Source organism: Typopeltis vanoorti, chromosome 4 (assembly GCF_054136105.1).
Source record: "Typopeltis vanoorti isolate ZY-2024b chromosome 4, IOZ_Tvanoo_1.0, whole genome shotgun sequence".
In the NCBI taxonomy this organism is placed as follows: Eukaryota; Metazoa; Arthropoda; class Arachnida; order Uropygi; family Thelyphonidae; genus Typopeltis; species Typopeltis vanoorti.
The window spans coordinates 53,106,626-53,127,770 of NC_143552.1; the positions used below are offsets into that span (position 1 = coordinate 53,106,626).

General features: G+C 34.1%; 1 protein-coding gene across 9 annotated transcripts in view; it reads right to left on the reverse strand.

Moving 5' to 3' along the window:
• The window catches only part of Idua (alpha-L-iduronidase), a 288,729-nt gene that overhangs the window by 175,823 nt on the left and 91,761 nt on the right, over positions 1 to 21,145 (reverse strand). For all 9 annotated transcript variants that reach the window (XR_016548188.1, XR_016548187.1, XM_090391167.1 and 6 more), the window contains one exon: positions 5,804 to 6,012. Coding sequence is in view for 7 of the 9 variants with exons in the window: in XM_090391167.1 (XP_090247293.1) it covers positions 5,804 to 6,012 (209 nt within the window). In the remaining 2 variants the exon portion in view is untranslated. The remainder of the gene's footprint in view (positions 1 to 5,803; positions 6,013 to 21,145) is intronic.

Sequence of the window (21,145 nt, forward strand, 5' to 3'; positions counted from 1 at the left end):
AAGTAAGAGAAAACAATGTGAACTGCAGAGATGGAAAATAGATCGACAGCTGTGAGCATTCTGTCTCAATTCTGTGAATTGGCAAGTTTTAAACAATTATTCTAAAATTGTATTCATTATTATTATTATTACACAGTCATCACAGGAGGCAACACTAACCATTCTTCACACAAAACTATAATACCTCTCCTTGAATTCATTCACTGACAAGGCACTCATGACCAATTCTGGTAACCTGTTCTACTTAATCATCACTTTCCAAACAAAAAATCTAGTCCTCTTATCCTTGCTAATCACACTCTTACACAATTCTACATATGATTGTTTGTTCTCTCTCTTCTTGGCATATATTGAAATATTTCTTCTGCATCAATCCTATAAATGAATCTAACTTTATAATCCTAAATATTCAATCTAGTGTCATAGGGAGCATTCCATAAACCTGCCACCATTTACCTGCTTCTGGATCCTCTCTCCTTACTCATCCCTAGAAATCCAGTTCAGATGTATACACAGTAGTTCAAATGTGGCTATATCAAAACCTTATAAAGAGAGATAACAGCCTCCTTATCTCAGTCTGTCAGTGTGTCCTTATATGTTCTTATTCATAATTGAACCTATGAGCAGAAAAGCTCACAGGCTCAACTAGAAAATCCTATGAGATATTCTGTCCTTTTCTGCAATATGGTCTCTCAGAACTCTCTCTCTATCATCACCAAAAAATTTCTAATTTCATTTTCCTGTAGTCTAATTCTGTCAATGTGATACACAGCTTGTAATTTTAAATTGCATAATCTTATATTTTGCCACATTAAACTGCTAACCATTATCCTTTTCCCACACTGTCTATTAAATCATTCTGCAGAATGATTTAAATAGATAGGGCTCTACCCAGTTTTGCATCAACAGAAAACAACTGGATACTTCCCCTTCAAAGCATTTCCTGTTTAATTAATGTACAAATTAATAAATGGGTGGATGGAGTTTAAAGAAGCAACTGGATTGCACTTGGAAATTCTGAAAGATATAGCCAGAGACAGATCTGAATGGAGAATGTATTTATATGTTCATAGAATCACCAGGAGTCTAAAATGACTCGATGGAACATAACAACAACAGCCTTGCAGTCCATCACTGGTCTTCTCATAAATTCAATTACACCATAAGCTATCTCCTCATGACTGCTATCATTGACAATCTTTCATAATCTGCTTTCTCTTCCCATGCATCTCATCCTTCTTTGTAATTTAAGATTGTGTACATAAATTACTATTTTAAATAACAAAATTACATGATATCCACAGTAATAAACTTTAAACTGATAAAATAACTGTCGTACGTACCTTGTATTCCTGTTCTTTGATTTGCTTGTTTCTACGCACTGATGTACTGTTATTTTCAGTATAAAATATCTGTACTTTCATTAAAGTTTATTACTGTGGTTATCATGCAAGAAAGTTGTCCAGTAAGACCCACTGTAAATTGTACTGCCTCTCCCACCTATAGAATTGCCAAATTTTTTTCATGTTTATTAACTGCCCACATTGGACAATGCAGATCATTTATCAAGAATTCCACACATTTTCTAACAAAATCAAGAATTACAAGAGTCGGATATGTTAGTCAGCTTTGACACTGTTTCTCTATTTACCAACATTCCATTATCTGAGACTATCAGTTTACTATATGATGATTTCCCTCATGATGTGAAGATTTTTGAATTTGTTATGTAATCAGGATATTTCAGCTGGAAAAAACAAAATTTATAGACAAGTAAAGACACTGCCAATGGTTGCCCTCTATCTCCACCTTTGGCAAACTATTGTTTGAACTATCTGGAGGATACCTTGCTCTCATCCATTCATCCTCAATCCTCTCTTTGGTTTTGTTATGTTAATGATGTTTTTGCTGTTTGGTCTCATTCTGAAAATGAACTTATCACTTTCCTACATTGGATCAATAGCATTTACCCACACATTCAATTCACCATGTAAAAAGAAAATGCTGGTAGTCGAACATTCTTGGACATACTTCTTACTCACACAGCCTCTAGTACTTTGTCAACCAGTGTTTATCGAAAACCTACCTTGACTGGCAGATACATTCATCAAAAATCTGCTCATCACACTTCTCAAAAAAATTGGTGTTATCAAGTCTTTAACAGAGCACATAATGTATGTTCCTCTCTCTCTCTCAAGCTTACAACAAGTTCTTCTCACTATCAAAATATTTTAATGGAATTAAATAGTTACAACTTTCATCAGATCCAGCAGAGACAACTGACTCCTATGTTCCAACAACTAAGGATTCTTCAACAGACCGCAGGGTTCTAATCCCTTATATTTCTGATATCTCTGAACTTATTGGCAGAATTTTGAAGAAGTATCACTTTATTGACATATATTTTCCTATCAACAAAATTTCTAATCTGTTACCATCCACAACAGACAAACTGTCATCTCTATTTTTAGCTGATGTTTACCAGATTCCTTGTGAATGTAATTCGGCATACTTTGGGCAGACAGGCCATTCTGTGGAAAAAAGAATTAATGAACATCAATACTACATAAATATTTATAACCTAAAAAGTCTGGTCTGGTCTGACACAGCATAGTATCGACACTAAACACAGTATCCAGTGGGATGAAGCTTGTCTTCTCCAGAGAAGAAGTTTTAAATATGAACATTTTTCAAAGAAAGTTGTGAAGCTCTTTTACATCAGCCTAACCTGAATCAGAACGATTGTCTCTCTCTCCCAAAAGTTTGGTAAATTCTTACATTATGTAAACATCAAAAATAGTTTTAATATTATTTATTAAGGGATTCTATCAGATTAATATAGAAGAAATTATAAAAATAGTAGATGTTAAGATGGGAAGAACAAGAGGCCATCCCTGGAAGTTGTATAGAGATGTGGTGAAGAAGGGTGTAAGGAGTAGACGTTTTACATGGAGAGTTGTTAGTGAGTAGAATGCATTGCCGGAGTGCACTGTAAGAGGAGGTAGTGTAAATAACTTCAAAGTCCATTATGATAGACATTCTGCTGGTTGAGTGGGCCTCCCACGATGACTCTGTTAACTCCATGGAGGTTACTGAATAATAATATTAATTTACAGCTAATAATTTTTAATTGGTAAAACAATTATTGTATATACTTTTGTATTCCTGTTCTTTGATTTGCTTGTTTCTACACCCTGATGATGTACTATTATTTTCAGCATGAAAATAATAGTACATTTCAGTGTGATTCCCTCTGGACATTCTGGAAGAATGTCCAGAGGGAATCACAATAAATGGAAAGATTGTTAACAACCGACGATATGCAGATGACACCATGCTAATATCAGATAATATTATGAATCTCCCAAAACTCATTGACAGAGTATACATAGAAAGCCAAAGAATGGGAATAAATATAAACATCAACAAGACAAAATACACAATCATCAGCAAACATCCAGCCTCATCAATGAAACTGACACTCAATGGGAAAATATTGATCACGTGTCAAGATATAAATATCTTGGTTGCTGGCTTAATGAACGGTGGGATCCAGAAATAGATATAAAGACAAGGATTGAAATTGCATGGCAGTCCTTCATGAAAATGAGAACACTATTCTACAATAAAGACCTAAACATGGAAGTCAGATGCCGAATGCTGAAATGCTATGTGTGGTCTATTCTGCTCTATGGAGTTGAAACATGGACATTGAAGGCAACAACCATCAAGAAAATCGAAGCCTTTGAGATGTGGCTATACAGAAGAATGCTAAAGATATCATGGACAGAAAAAATTACCAATGAAGATGTCTTAAAATCCATTGGCAAAGCTAAACATCTTGTACAAATAATCAAGAAACGAAAAACATCATATCTTGGCCACATCATGATACCAACTTCTACAAACTATTTTGGTAGGAAGAATTGATGGCAAAGGAACTAGAGGAAGAAAAAGAATATCATGGTTTGACAACATCAAGATGTGGACAGGAAAGAGCAGAGCACAACTGCTCAGATTATCACAAGAGCGCAGTTTGTTCGCAAAGATGGTCGCTGACCTTCGATAGAAGATAGCACAATAAGAAGAAGAAATAAAATTGTTGTTTTCCAGATTTTGTACATCAGCGTGTATTTAAATTCAATATATCAATACAACTTCCTTCTCTCAAATTTAAGAAAGTTTTATGGGTATTAAAAAAATTTCACCTAAATTTAAGTATTATTCATAATTACCATTAAATCTTGTTATAGTATGAATGATAAGCTAAATGATAAATAATATATATATATATATATATATACAGGTAGTCCTCCGACTTACGAACGGGTTACGTTCCAACATCTCCGTTATAAGTCGATTCTGACATAAGTCGAGGACTTTTGTTAATTCTTGATTTGTTTGATTTCTGTTATAATATTTTCATAAATTAGGTTTCTATTTAACTTAAAACAGTTAAAAATGTATAAACTTACATAAACATTTATAAATTATTTATTAGCGCATATACACATAAATACATAAATACAAAATTAAGAAAGAAAAATTTAAGAAAAAATACATAAACACATCAAAAATCACCATTTTTGATATCTGTTTATTTCAGATTTTTCTTGAAAATTTCGGCAGTTTCAAAATCGGAGCTAGCAGCTTCTCCCATTATTCGTATGTTATGTAAGTTAAATTGGCTTTTGAATCAGTGAAACCAACCTTTACTAGCGTTAAATATATGCTTGTCGTATTTATCTTCTTGTTGAAAGTTTATTTTTCACTAGGTTAGACTATGATAAATTTAGTTTAATCCTTTATCCCAGTGAGAGAAAACAAAGTTTGCGCCTGAAAATATCTTCAGGACTGAATATAGTGTTGTACTATCTTACCTGGGTAAGTAGTAGAACACCAGGCAACTATATATATATATATATATATATATATATATGAGAATAAATTTTTAACTTAATATATATTTAGTCTTGAAGATATTTTCAGGTGCAAACTTTGTTTGCTCTTACTGGGATAAAGGATTAAACTAAATTTATCATTATCTTCTTGTTTCCTTAAATTGTTAAACAGGCTGCATGCTTTTGTTTGAATCATAAACAAACTGAGAGGAATATTCTTGTTGATTTAATCATCTATTCATATCATTAAAAGCTTCTCCATTTCATGAATTGGCTCTTCTCCTTTTTTCGTTAAAATTGTACATTTCATGTTAACTGCCCCTTTAGCTGCCTCCATTATTCTCGATTTATCTTTTATAATTGTTGAAACAGTTGAATGCGATAATTTTTCTTCTCGTGCTATTTCACCGATTTTCTTTCCTTTGTCATATGCTTTAATCACCTTCATTTTAACATCTAAACTTAAAAAATGCTAGGAATCGGCTTCTTTTTTATGTTGGAATTTTAATCAGTAGTATTATTTCTCTTACTGGACATGATAGAGTTATGACAAGATACAAAAACTGCAAAGAGAGTAACAAACACTTTGCCTGCTGATTAGTAACTAACCTGCCAAAGGCTGTGATAAGTTAGAAGTGGGCGAATCATAGCAGCGCTATTGCATATTGGTGATGTGCTTTGTTTGTCGAATAATGGCAATGCTGCAATGCGTATGCAAAAGTAATGTGATATATGTATGTATATGCTGGCGGCAAAGTTAAATTAGAGAATTTTTAATAATAATTTTGACTGTCATAAGCGCGAATCGTCGTAAGTCGAGGACTACCTGTATATGTACACACACACTCACACAAAATCTAAAAAAAAACAGTAAATGCAAAAAAACAATTTCAGATTACTACCTTTTTGTGAAAAGAGATAAAGTCAATTCTAACACCAGTTTCTCCAGTAAAAAAATTTTGTCCTGATAGGCAATGTTTCAAAAGTGCCCAACAAATAGGTGAATGACCAGAATTAAGGGGATGACATGATCCTCCAGGTCCTCCAAATTTCAATTTGGCATTAGCTCTTTTTAATCCCTCTGAACAAGCATCATAGTAATTCAGAAAGCCTATTGAAAAAAAAAACTTTTTTTAAAAACAAAAAGAGCATTATTCATGAAATTTTACAAGATTTTACTTTAACCTCCCTACTGGCGAGGTGGATGAAAGAGTGAGACCAAATTGCACTTCTTATCCATGTTATTCAATTCAATTTAGATTCTGTATCTAAATCTGGATACAGAATAGTATCTAGATTTAGCTTGATGTCTATAGACGTCATCTGGATGGTTAAGGGTTCTGTAACTATTCTTGTTTATAATGTAGTTATAAAGAGAAATTGTGTCAAACAAATTCCAGCAATTCAACATTAATGACTATGATAACTAAAGTTATCATAATCATTCTTAAAATCAATATTGACATTCAGTATTGACAAAAAAAATACACTGAATTTATTTAAAAATAAACAGTAAACAATAATTGTAAAAAAATATAATTAATTAAAAGTTAATTCTTCTTCTTCTTCCTAACATGGAATTTAGGCCAAGTGGCCTGTTCCGGTCTCATACTATCTCCTTCTTAGTCTTCCGATTCTTCTTTTTCCACTTATTTTGTATCTGTATAATATTTTTGGTAGTCTGCTGTTGTCCATTCTATTTAAATGTTCTAGCCATTTTTGTTTATATTGTCTTATGTAGTAATTAATTGGTTTTATTCTCAGGGATTGTAAGATTTCTTCATTTGTTTTGTGGTCCCACTTGGTATATCCAGCTGTTTTTCTGAGGAACTTCATTTCTGCTGTTTGAATTCGTTTTTCATCTTTCCTTTTCATGGTCCATGTTTCACTTCCGTATAGTAGAGTTGGTTTTGACATGACATTATATAGTCTGATTCTAGTGTGCTTTTGTACTAAGGATGGCTTAAATATATTATTTATTATGCCATTTACTTTGACAAAATTTGATATTTTAGTGTCTATGTCTTTTTCTTCTTCGTATGATAGATCACATCCCAAGTATCTGAAAGTGTTTACTTGTTCTAGTATTTTATTATCTATCACTATTTTACTTCTTATTGGGTTTTCTCCTTTGAATGCCATTATTTTTGTTTTTTCTTTAGATATTGTCATATTATATTGCTTTGAGATATCATTTAATGATTTTAATGATCTTTGTAAGTCATCTTCTGATGTAGCTAATACTATTTGATCATCTGCAAATAGTAGTGTATCTATCTTCATTTGCAGGGTCATTTGTATACCAAATGGGTTATGCTGTTTCCAGATTGTTAACATTTCATTTATATATATATTGAAAAGCAGAGGTGAGAGGGTACATCCTTGTCGTATACTCCTCCTGATATATCTTTCCATTCTGAGATGTGTTCTAATTTAACTGCTATTTTATTTCTTGTATATATTTCTTGAATAAATTGTAAAAGTTGGTTTGGTATGTTTAAATCGGTTAATATTTTAAATGATTTTTGTCTACTAATTTTGTCAAAGGCTGTTTCATAATCAATAAAAGCCACGTGTGTTTCTTTTTGAAATTCTCTTCTCTTTTCTATTAATAATTTTAAAGTAAAAATTGGATCTATGCAGGATTAGCCTTTTCGGAAACCATTTTGTTCTTCTAGTAATTTGTCTTCTACAATGCTGCTTAGTTTCTCTTTTAATATTCCTGCATATATTTTATATCCTGTATTCAGCAGGCTAATTCCCCTATAATTATCGCAATTGTCTTTATTTACTTTTTTATAGATTGGGATAACCAGTGCTTTTTTCCAAGAGTTAGGGGTTTTTCCAGACATCCAAACCATATTAAAAAATTTCAGAAGTCTTTCATTAAATTTTTCACCTGCATTTTTGTACAGTTCTATATTTATATTGTCCTCTCCTGGTGTTTTCCTATTTTTCATCTTCTTTATTATATTTTTCAGTTCTAACATTGTGATATTTTCTATTAGGTCATTCTTTGTCTTATAAAATTTTATTTCATTATTCTCATCTGTCCAGAGATTTTGGAAATAGCTCACCCATTTTTCTAAATCTATTGTTTGTATTTTTATCTTTTCTTTTATTTTTTTATTCATGTATTTTATTACTTTATAGGTTTTGGGTTGTGGCTTAAATAAATCCTTTTCTCATTCTGTTACGAAATTGTTCCATCTTTCTCTATGTTTTTTCCTTACTTCTCGTTTTGCAATTGCTCCTATTGTTTTGGAATTTAGCCATTTCTGCAACTGTCCTTTTTGGTTTTTATTATATTTTCTATTTCTTTGTTCCACTCTCGTAGTCCTCTTTTTCTAATCCATTTGTGCTTTATTCCTAAGGTTTCTGTTGCTGCTTTTGTGAGAATTTGTTTCAAATTTTCCCATTCATCTTCTATGTCACTTGATTCATGTGTGGTTTCTGTTTTTAAGTTTGTGCATTTTTGATATTATTGTCTAACTTGAGGATCCTGTAATGAAGAAATTTTGTAGCTTGGCTGGTAAGAATTTTGGATTCTATGTGTTTTTAGCCACTTTGGTTTAAAACAAATTTTGCTGATACACCATATAATGATCAGAGTTTAATTCAAAGCCTTGATATGTTCTTATGTTTAAAATTAACTCCACTAATTTAAAATTTGTGATAACGTAGTCAATTACTGATTTGTATCCTCTGGCTGACCAAGTATATTTATGTATTTCCTTGTGTTTAAACATTGAATTCAATATTCTCATATTATTATAAATGACAAAATCACGCAATCTGTGACCATTTTGATTACATGTATCTTTGCCAAATTTACCGATGTTTGTTTTGTATTTTTTGTTTTCTATTCTGGCATTTAAATCTCCTGCTAGCAGTAAATAGTCAGTTTTGTTTGTTTTATCTAAGGCATTCTGTAATTCTTTATAAAATATATTACTGTTTTCTTCTTTTCCCTCTTCTGGTGCATATGCACCAATGGTTGTTATGTGGCCTCTTAATGTCTTGAGTCTAATTTCTATTAGTCTTTCATTCAAATAGTTGTAATATACAATATTGTTCTTTAGGGATTTATGTACCATAATCATTATACCTGCTTTTGCTCTTTCTTCTTTTTTTACCCCACTGTAGATTTGTATATAGTTGTTTGTTTCTTTTGTACCTTTTTGTTTTTTCTTTGTTTCTATTACTATACATATCTTTATGTTAGCTTGGTTTAGTTATTTATCAAGTTCTTCTTCTTTGTGTGCAATGCTTCTCACATTCCATGTTACAATCTTCATTATGTGTTCTTTTTTCAATTTTGTTTACAGCTTCCTGGGTTGTGATCTTTTCCCTGACAGTCCGTCTGGCTTTTCTTTGCATGAAACTTGAAAGTATTTTGAAGTTCCCCAGGGCAGGTTACTAACCTGTCGCTGGGTAAGTCCAGTGGTAGGGCTGCTACCTAATGCCTCTGGACAGGCAGATCTAACAGCATTTACTCTGTTAGAGTGTTAAGGTTATACTGCCCATAATTAATTAATTAAATTAATTTTTGCATCACTTTTGAACATCTACATATTTCCAGTTAAGCCTTCAAATATCATTAATGTGCAAGTTAAACAACAATGATCCCAAAAACCTGGCATACTATTAGTGCCATTCCTCTTTCAGAAGATACCATACTGCTGTCCATTTTACACTTTTTTAAAAACATTCACTAATCTATTATTTAAACTCCATGCATTCCAATTTAGTTATCAATTTGTCATGTGGAAACTGAATCAAAAGCCTTTAAAAAATCTAAAGGTATATTCATCTCCTCTTGTTCTGCATCTATTACCTTGTTGCAGTACATACTAACATGTTCATGCCAGAGCATTTGAAAAACTTCCACTGCCACCTTAACCTTCTGGCAGATTGAGAGAATATACCTCACCCTTGCTAGAATTTCCTTTTTGCATATTGCCAACAGCATCACATATTGTAACAGGTTCTTCTATTGTAGTCAAAATCTCCAGGGGGGGGGGATGAACGTGCTTGTAAAGATTATAAAATAATAATTAAGGATAATACTATATTAGGTTGATATTTGAATTGCTAAATGGTAAAAATATGTGAATCAACATTAATGAGCCATCTGAGAATGGCAATTATAAGGAAGAGAAAGAACAGGCATGAATAGAAATGATTTCATTACTGACAAATAAACTATTAATAATTTATGTGATATTATATGTGAGTGTCCTATAAGCTGCTAGGATGAAGCAAATAACGTGATCCTATAAAACTAGACATAAACTCTAGACATGGAAATAAAAAATATAAAATAATTAAAAAAAATTATGAGACAAGGGAAAGAGATTTGTTTGCAAATTATAAATAACTAAACAATAACCAAAATTAGGAAACTGATGAGGCCAAGAACTTGGGGGTGATGGTGGATAGGAAGATATGAAGTTTAGAGGGTAAATTCTGAAGGTGGTGAAAACAGCATATCAGATTACATGGTTTTTGAAGAGCATACTAACAAGTAGGGACAAAGAAGTTATTGTTACCCCTATATAAGGCTCTAATAGGGCCACATCTGGATTACTATGTACAGCGGTGGAGAGGATTCAGAGGCAAGTGATTAAAATTGTTGTAGATCTATGGAATACTCACTATGAGAATAGACTAACTGTTTGGGATTCAAAAACTACCTAACAGGTGAAAAAGAGAAGACATGGTAGAAGCATATAAGTTGTTAAAATGTATTTATAGGATTGACACTAAAGGCCTTTTTTTCAGTACATGACAGGACAGGAGAGAGCAAGAGATCATCCATGGAAATTATGTAATAGAGTGGTTAATAAGCTAGGACTACATTTTTTGCTTGGAATGTACTGAAAAAAAGGCCTTTAGTGTCAATCCTATAAATACCTTTTAACAACTTATATGCTTCCAGAGGTGGTTATGAGTTCATTGTCAGTGAATGAATTTAAGAAGAGTATTCTCTGCATTCCCTGGCTTATAACCACATCTTATCAGATATATTAACCTGTTTATTTCAACTTCACACCACACAGATTCAAAATCGGTGCATGCACTATCAACTTCCACACTTTGCAGACACATTTCCTCTGCAATCATTAACAGCACTTCCTTTCCTATTTTCACATTTCTATCCTGTTATTCACACAATTCACACATACCTCTTCTTAAATGATTGCAGAGGAAATGTGTCTGCAAAGTGTGGAAGTTGATAGTGCATGCACCGATTTTGAATCTGTGTGGATTCAAAAACTACCTAATAGGTGAAAAAGAGAAGACATGGTAGAAGCATATAAGTTGTTAAAAGGTATTTATAGGATTGACACTAAAGGCCTTTTTTTCAGTACATGACAGGACAGGAGAGAGCAAGAGATCACCCATGGAAATTATGTAATAGAGTGGTTAATAAGCTAGGACTACATTTTTTGCTTGGAATGTGAAGAATGGGCTGCCAGAGGTGGTTATGAGTTCATTGTCAGTGAATGAATTTAAGAAGAGGTATGTGTGAATTGTGTGAATAACAGGATAGAAATGTGAAAATAGGAAAGGAAGTGCTGTTAATGATTGCAGAGGAAATGTGTCTGCAAAGTGTGGAAGTTGATAGGGCATGCACCGATTTTGAATCTGTGTGGTGTGAAGTTGAAATAAACAGGTTAATATATCTGATAGGATGTGGTTATAAGCCAGGGAATGCAGAGAATACTGATTGTGAAATATTTAGACAAATTAGTTGGGCATGTAAAAAGAAAGTGATCCTGATGGGAGACTTTAATTACAGGAATATTGAATGGAAAGAGAAGATAGTGTATGGGAACAAGAAGAGTGAGTTTGTGAAATTTTTGAGAGATGAGTATCTTAAGCAGCATGTCATTGAAGCAACCAGAGGCTTTAATGTTTTGGATTTGGTGATAACTTTACAAGATGTAGTTGTTAAAGAGGTGCTGACACTGCTGCTCGTTGGGGGGAGAGTGATCATGAGGTACTTGTATGGGAAGTGTTAAAACAAGAAACGGTTACTGCCAAAAATGGATACATGTGGACTGCATATAAAGGGTGATTATAGGAAGCTCTGTTGTCAGATAGCATCATTATGTTGGGTAGATGACCTGAGCGGAAAAGATGTGACAATGCATGGAAACTCACAAGGCAGTATCTGACAAAAGCAATGTATAACTGCATATCAAGGGTTTAGCGAGTAAGTAGAGTAGGAGTGAAATGGACGAACAGTGCAGAAGACAGTTGTGGTGATCAGATCCATAAAGAGTATAAAGTGCAGGCTAGAAAGGTGAAAAGCATGGTAAAGAAAGAAAAGTTGTAGTATGAGAGGAGATTGGCTGGTCAGGCCGAGGTTAACTCAAGGGAATTTTTTTCACCATATGGCAAGCAAGAGAAGGAATAATTACAGCAAGTTAACAATGGCGGATAGTCATGGCAGCAGAATAACTGCTGCAAAGAATATAGTGTAATTATTGAATGAGCACTTTATCAGCACATTAGGAGAATTAGGAGAATTGGAATGAAAGAATCAGAGGTGTCAGTTGGGTTAGATATTAATAAGTCTGTGGGAATGGATGATATATCACAAGGTATTGTTAAGGAATGTACACCACAGTTGGCTATTCCCTTGACCTGGTTTATTTAATGAAAGTGGGTAGAGTTCCTAAGGAGTGGAAAGAATGCAAAATAGTACTGCTCTACAAGGATGGTTCTAAGACAGAAGTCTCCAACTATGGACCAGTCTGTATAACTGCAGTTGTGGTCAAGATGTTGGAGAGATTGGTAAGGAATAGAATACATGATTGGGTTGATGGACATAATATTCTTTATTATGGTCAGCATGGATTAGTAAAAGGTGGGTCATGTCTTAGCAAGTTGCTTGCATTTTATGATAAGGTAAAAAGTGTGTTAGATAAGGGAGAATCATATACAATGATATTCTTGGACTTTGCAAAAGCATTTGATAGATCACCACATGATAACTTGGTGTACAGGCTGCAGAGGACAGGAATATATAGTATATTGGTTAGATGGATCAGAGATTGGCTGAATGATACCAACAAGTTATGTATGATGGAGCAATGTCTCAAAAAAGGAGGGTAACCAGTGGCATGCCCTAGGGGTCTGTTCTTGGGCCCCTGCTGTTTAACTTGTTTGTAAATGATATATCATGACTGGGGATCTTCAGTTGTTTGCTGATGACACAAAGTTGGGAAGAATTATAAGTAGCACTGCTGATGTTAATTCCTTTCAGGAAGATTTGAATTGGACTTTTTACTTGGGCAAAGGAGTGGGGATGTAGTTTTAATATCAATATCAATTGCATATCAAGTGCAAGGTGTTGCATTTTGGAGTGCAGAAATATAAGGCTGTGCATTGTATCAATGGTGCCATACTGCAGGAAGTAGATGAGATTAGAGATTTGGGAGTGATTGTTGACAGTCAACAATGAAGTTTTGAGGGCATATTGCTAGTGTTGTAAAGGCTTCTCATTGTAGTGCTGCTATGATAAGAAGTATTGTAACATGTAGGGATAAAGAAGTGGTTGTGGCACTGTATAAAGCATTGGTCAGACCACACTTGGATTATTGTACTCAAATCTGGTCACTTGGTTTTCAATATAATGTGGAGACATTAGAAAGGGTCCAGAAGCGAGTGACTAAGACAACGTCAGGACTTTGGAATGCCAGCTATGGAGAGAGGTTGAAGAGTTGTGGATTACAGAGTTTGGTGGATATGAGGAAGAGAGGTGATACGAGGGTGGTCTGAAAAGTTCTCAGCCTCAACCATAGATGGCAACATTATCGGCAAGATTTTTTTTTCCAAGTTGGTACATCTGTCATAAGCATCCATGTGAAACTGCAAGTCATTCAATCAAGTAGTTTTTTTTTTATACAGCTGTATCATCCCTTGAAATGGATAAAATTGAGTATCATGCAGTTATAAAATTCTTTGTAAAAGAAGGTTAAAAGCCAAAAGAAATTCATTCGAAGTTCATAAAAAGTTTATGGGCACTCTTCTCCTTCATTTTTGGCAATTAAGAAATGGGCTGCCGAGTTTAAACGTGGCCGTACCATCCTTGAAGATGATCCACGTGAAGGACATCCAAAAAGTGTAACAACACCAGAAATCAATGATCAAGTGCATGATATGGTATTGGATGATCAGCGTGTCAAAGTGCATGAAACTGCTGAGACTAGAGGCATTTCAACAGAATGTGTAAGATATATTTTGCATGAAGAATTGCAAATGAAAAAGCTTTGTGCAAGATGGGTGTCGCTTGCTCACAGCAGATCAAAAATGCACTCGCATGAAAATCTCTGAACAGAGCTTGGAGCATTTTAACAAAAATAAAACTGATTTTGTGCATTGATTTATTAGTATGGATGAGACTTCGATTCACCACTACAAACCAGAATCCAAACAGCAGTCAAAACAGTGGACAGAAGCCGGTTGTTCAGCGCCAAAGTCAGTTCCATCAGCAGGAAAGGTCATGGCACTGGTGTTTTGGGATGCTAAAGGCATTTTGGTTATTAATTATCATGAAAAGAGTAAAACAATAACCAGGGAATATCATTTCGATCTTTTAACCAGACTAGACAAAAAATTTGTGAAAAAAGTCCCAGTTTGCATAAGAAAAAAAAAAAAATCTTTCATCAGGACAATGAATTGTTGGAACATCCCCCCTATTCCCCAAATTTGGCTCCTTCCGACTTCCGTCTCTTCCCAAAACAAACTCTTCCTCGCTGGTCACCTTTTTTCTTTGAATCAAGAGGTGATTGCAACTGTAGAGGGGTATTTTGCAGATCTTACTGAGAACCATTACAGGTATGGGATAATGGTGCAGGAACATCGTTGGAATAAATGTATTAGTCTTAAATGAGATTATGTAAAAATAAAAATAATTTTGAAATTATAAATTTCATTGTAAATTGGCCTATTCATTGTTAGGCCAAGAACGTTTCAGACCACCCTAGTATGATAGAGACATTTAAGTTAGTGAGAAGATTTTATCAGATTAATCCAGAGGGTATTATAAAAAGAGTAGAAGGTGAAAGAGGAAGAACCAGAATCTACTCCTCACATCCCCTCTTCACCAGAAGTGTGGTGACAAGGAGTAGATTTTTTACCTGGAGAATTGTCAGTAAATGGAATGAATTACCAGAATGTGTTGTTAATGCAAGGATTGTTAGGATGATAAATATGTTGTCACTTGAATGAACCTCCCACAATGAGTCTGCTGACCCCATGGAGGGTGTAATAATAATAATAATGAGAAAAAAATTGAAGTGAACAAGACTTGGCAATGGTTACAATATGGATATATTAAAAAAGAAACAGAAGGATTTATTCTAGCAGCTCAAAAACAGGCATTAAAAACTAATAGAATCAAAGAAAATTTTGAAGATAAATAATAACAGGAAATGCAGATTATGTGATCAAAAAGATGAAACTGTAGAACATCTAATCAGTGGCTGCAGCGAAATAGCTCAAACTGATTATAAATGTTGCCATGACCAAGTGACTAAAATAATTCATTGGCATGTATGTAAAAAATATGTCTAATCTTTAAAGATACCTGTGGCATAACTATAAATAATAAATTACATGATAAACGCAGTAATCAACTTTAATGAAGATGTTGAAAGTTTATTTTTCATTTGGTTAGACTATAATAAAATTAGTTTAATCCTTTATCCAAGTGTGAGCAAACAAAGTTTGCACCTGAAAGTATCTTCAGGACTGGGGTAAGGTAGTACAACACTGGGAAACTCGTTGCAAAGGTGGAGCAAGCTTACATCACTCCTATCTCAGTATCTCCCATGATGCAAAACACATCTCCTTGCAGATATGTATAATGTTATGCATTAAGGGAAGGGCCACTACCCAGACTAGTTTCGACCTTTATTGAGGTGTATTTAAGTAAAGACCTCTCTCTAAAAATTAGGACGATCCCTAGACCACTCCATAGTGGCCGAAAGACCGTCCAACTCAGCGTTGTTCCACTCAATGACAGGCTCACCCCATCACCGAGAAGAGCTTCTTGGCATTGGCTCTACCCAGTGGCAGGCTCACCCCACCACCAGCCAAAGCCATAATCTCAGCGGTGGCCCTACTCAGAGACAGGCAAAAACCTATCCCCAAGCAGAGCCTCTCAAAGCCAGCCCCCATCAGTGGGAGCCAGGCCCAGATGTGGAGATACCAGGCAGAAGCAATAGCAAGGTCATCTCTACCTATAGGAGTTGCCAAAAGGTGTGCCACCTTTTTTTATTAAATTACTCTGGATTTAGAGAAAGATGTTGAAAGTTTATTTTTCACTTGGTTAGACTATAATAAATTTAGTTTAATCCTTTATCCAAGTGTGAGCAAACAAAGTTTGCACCTGAAAGTATCTTCAGGACTGGGTAAGGTAGTACAACACCGGACAACTTGTTGCAAAGCTGGAGCAAGCTTACATTACTCCTATCTCAGTATCTCCCATAATGCAAAACACATCTCCTTGCGGATATGTATAATGTTATGCATTAAGGGAAGAGCCACTATCCAGACTAGTTTCGACCTTTATTGAGGTCTCTTCAGTGAGAGCCAAGTGAAAAATAAACTTTCAACATTTTTCTCTAAATCCAGAGTAATTTAATAAAAAAGGTTGAAGAGGCACACCTTTTGGCAACTCCTATAGACAGAGATGACATTGCTATTGCTTCTGCCTGGTATCTCCACATCTGGGCCTGGCTCCCACTGAAGAGACCTCAATAAAGGTCGAAACTAGTCTGGATAGTGGCCCTTCCCTTAATGCATAACATTATACAAATCCGCAAGGAGATGTTTGCATTATGAGAGATACTGAGATAGGAGTGATGTAATCTTGCTCCACCTTTGCAACGAGTTGCCCGGTGTTGTACTACCTTACCCCAGTCCTGAAGATACTTTCAAGTGCAAACTTTGTTTGCTCACACTGGGATCAAGGATTAAACTAAATTTATTATAACTTTACTGAAATAATGACACAAATATTTCGTACTGAAATTAACAGTACATCATCAGCATAGACAACAAGCATTTCAAAGGAATGGAATACAAAGTACATAACAGTCGGTGGATTACCAATTAAAAACTGTTGCCGTGTATCAGAAATTAATATTGATAAAATATTATTAAATAATTCTTAAAAACTATTTCTTTGATGGTTGCATAAGATAAGAATCTCCCAAATGTTTGGTAGAGAGAGACAATCATTTCGATTCAGATTTGGCCAATGTAAACAGCTTCGCAAATTTCTTTGAAAAGACGTTCGTATATAAACTTGCATCTATGGAGAAGACAAGGCTTTATCCCACTGGATATTGTGTTTAGTGTCAATGCTATGTTGTGTCAAACCAGACTTTTGAGGTCTCATGTATTCGATATAATACTGATGTTCATTCAATATTTTTTCCACAGAATGGCCTGTTTGTTCAAAGTATGTTAAATTACATTCACACAGTATCTGTTAAACATCAGCTAATGATAGAGGTGCCAGTTTGTCTTTTGTAGATGGCAACAGTGAGAAATTTTGTTGATAGGAAAATATGTGGGAATGAGATGATACTTCTTCAAAATTCTGCCAATCGGTTCTGAGATGCCAGAAATATAAGGGACTGGAACCCAGCAGTCTGTTGAAGAATCCTGAGGTGTTGGAACATAGGAGTCAATTATCTGCTGGATTTGATTAGGGTTGTAACCATTAAATTCCATTAACTTTTTGATAGTGAAAAGTTCTTGTTATAAGCTTGAGGGAGAGGAGCGCACTTTATGTGCTCTATTAATTAAAGCTTGATAACACCAATTTTTTGAGAGGTCATTTATCAACCAGTGTTTATCGAAAACCTACCATTGCTGGCAGATACATTCATCAAAAGTCTGCTCATCACACCTCTCAAAAAATTTGTGTTATCAAGTCTTTAATTAATAGAGCACATAAAGTGTGCTCCTCTCCCTCAAGCTTATAACAAGAACTTTTCACTATCAAGAAGTTAATGGAATTTAATGGTTACAACCTTAATGAAATCCAGAAGATAATCGACTCCTATGTTCCAACACCTCAGGATTCTTCAACAGACCACAGAGTTCTAATCCCTTATATTTCAGGCATCTCAGAACTGATTGGCAGAATTTTGAAAAAGTATCATCTCATTCCCACATATTTTCCCACTTATTTCATTAAAGTTAATTACTGTAGTTATCATGTAATTTATTATGTAAAAATTATGGCTTTTCTACATCTGATAACTGGTGGCAGCATAAAATAGAGACGGTATTGGAAAACAAAACAGCAAAACTTCTCTGGGACTTTAGAATAGAAACTGATCGGCATTTGGAACGCAACAAACCTAACATCACGATTATCGAACATCGACATGTTTGGAGTATTGATATCATTATAACCAGTGATAACAACATTAACAACAAAGAACTGGAAACAATTACTAAATATTGGCTTAAACACACCAAATGATTTGCTTGTTTCTATGCATTGATGATGTACTGCTATTTTCAGTATGAAATATCTGTACTTTCATTTCATTAAGGTTAATTATTGTGGTTATCATGTAATTTGTTGTTTTAAACACACCAAAGTCATCCCAATAGTTATAGGTGCACTTGGTGCAATTTCAAAAAAGCTATCGAACTATTTACAAGAATTAAACATCAACAAAAGTGACCCCATATGAACTACAAAAAACGGCATTACTTTACAAACTATTCTTAGAGAATCTGAATTGCTCTGTATCATCAGTTAAATTGTTGTTAATGATATCTTGTTTTGACTGTGTATCCATTATTTGAATAGAGTAGTATTAGTAGTAATAATAATAATAATAAACAGCAGTTGTATGCATTGGTAGCTCAGTAAATAAAAGGAGAGGCTAATCCAGTGAACTAATGATGTTCATCAAGTGATTCATCTAGATGTGGCAGGTTTGTATTCTGTCTCTAACACCTTCACTACTACCACAATTCATACAGACACTGGCACCGATAATTTGATGTATAAAAATGAGTTTCACGTGTATAAACTTAAAGAAAATAAAACTTTAAGAAAATAAACTGTTTTTCAAATATGAGGTGAAATCACTCTTAGCAATAAATTTATTTATTACCAGAACCATCTGTGGTCTTATTCTGCACTGGAGCAAAGAACAAGTCAGTCTATTCAAGTTTTTCATTTTACTGAAAATATTGCAGAAATTATTTTTGTGCTAATTTCAAATTCTTGCATTGAAAACAGGATATTCATTTCAATAATAATAATATCCAATGCTAAACTGCTGACCATACATGTACATACACATGCATTGAAAATGCCAAATATATCACATGCAGATTAAAACAAAATTTATCTTGATTTTGAAGTTTTCAAATTACATCCACTCCTCCCATGTCAGGAACTGAATTATAAAGAACTATTTTGTGTCTAATTTTCTACATGTCTGAAATCTTTTACAAAGAGTATTTTGTGTTTTAGTGTCCAAAATCCCTTACTTCATTTTACTTTAAGAAAACAAACAAAATAATGACACTGTTGTTGTTATCTGCTGAATCAGGCTTCTAAAACTATATCCTTGCCATTACCTTCTTTTTTTCCTAGGGCCAGTACCAACTGTTTAAAAGATGGTGAACAGCTGAAATTATTCTAATGTTTATAAATTGATGTCCTGATATAATTTCCCTGTATATATGCAAAATCATTTAATATTTATGCCATAAAAATTCCTAAATGTTACTGTTACTGCTAATGGTTGCCATTTCTGAAATAAACATCCTACCAATTGTCAGGCTGAAAAGCTAACTGAGATTACTCATGGTGCTACTGAAAAAGAAAAGAAAGAACACATCCATAATGCACACAGAAGAGCCCAGACAATAGCACATACACTGTACATATGTGTGTATATATACATACACATTCCTGAAGCAAAGTTCCACCAATATGATAAACTGCATACCATCTTCTCTGGCCAAAGCACATAATAAGGAAATGAAATTGTAGCATTAATAGAGTATATTCACTCAAAAATTGTTGGAATAAGTGATTAGGATGATGTTCTGACAGGAACACTGATGAATAGATATGATGTTTTCTTGAGAAAAGGCAAGATGGGGGGGGGGTGAACAGAGTGAAATAGTTAGGTGTTACTATAATACTGATAATGTGGAGGAAATGTATAGGCAAACTGGTCTAGATAATAAGAAAAGGATGATTTTAATTATGGTAGTATAGACTGGAATGAAGAGACAGCATCCAGAGGGCAAGGAGAATGAATCTGAGTTTTTGAGAGACAACATAGGCAGTACATAACAGGGGTGCACGCAGATCAAGGGGTCTTGGATTTGATTATTTCATCAGAGGATGTTATTGGAAATGAGGTGCTGAATTCCCTCCAGTTGGTGAGAATGACCATCTGGTGATTACTTGGGTGGTGGCCAGCCATATGAGGACTTCTGTGAGAAAGGGATATACAGTAATACCATGTACAATGTGGTTAATAGGTACCAAAAAATTCTGTGCTATACAAAATTATACTATTTAAAACATTATTCTAATGTTACATCTACTTTGCTTATGTAACATTATTCTAATATTACATAAGCAAAGTAGATATTAGATCCAACATTATTTCAAAGCCAAATGTTCATAGAAACAATTCAAGTTTTGTAAGTTGACCTGAGAGCTTACAAGAATACAACCCTTGGCAATCCCGAGTACCAAAAAAGTTCTGTGCTATACAAAACTATACTGTTTAAAACATTATTCTAATGTTTATATCTACTTTGCTTATGTAACATTATTCTAATGTTACATAAGCAAAGTAGATATTAGATCCAACATTATTTCAAAGCCAAATGTTCGCAGAAACAATTAAAGTTTTGTAAGTTGACCTGAGAGCTTACAAAAATACAACCCTTGGCAATCCCAAGTTGCCTTAGCTCATGCTACTTAAAAAACATGAGTGCTGTCCATATATTTGCCTTTTATTATATATTTAATAATAATTTGACTGACCTGACAGCTGTTTTGAACTAGTTAGTTCTCTTCAGAGACCATGCAGAAACCTTACAAGAGCAAAAACTGTCATTCAGTACTAAGGAAATCGAAATGTCAGAGAAATGTATTTTTCATAAGTGAACTCTCGATCGGTGTATAAAAGTAATTACTAAAGAAAGAGCTATTAAGGCTT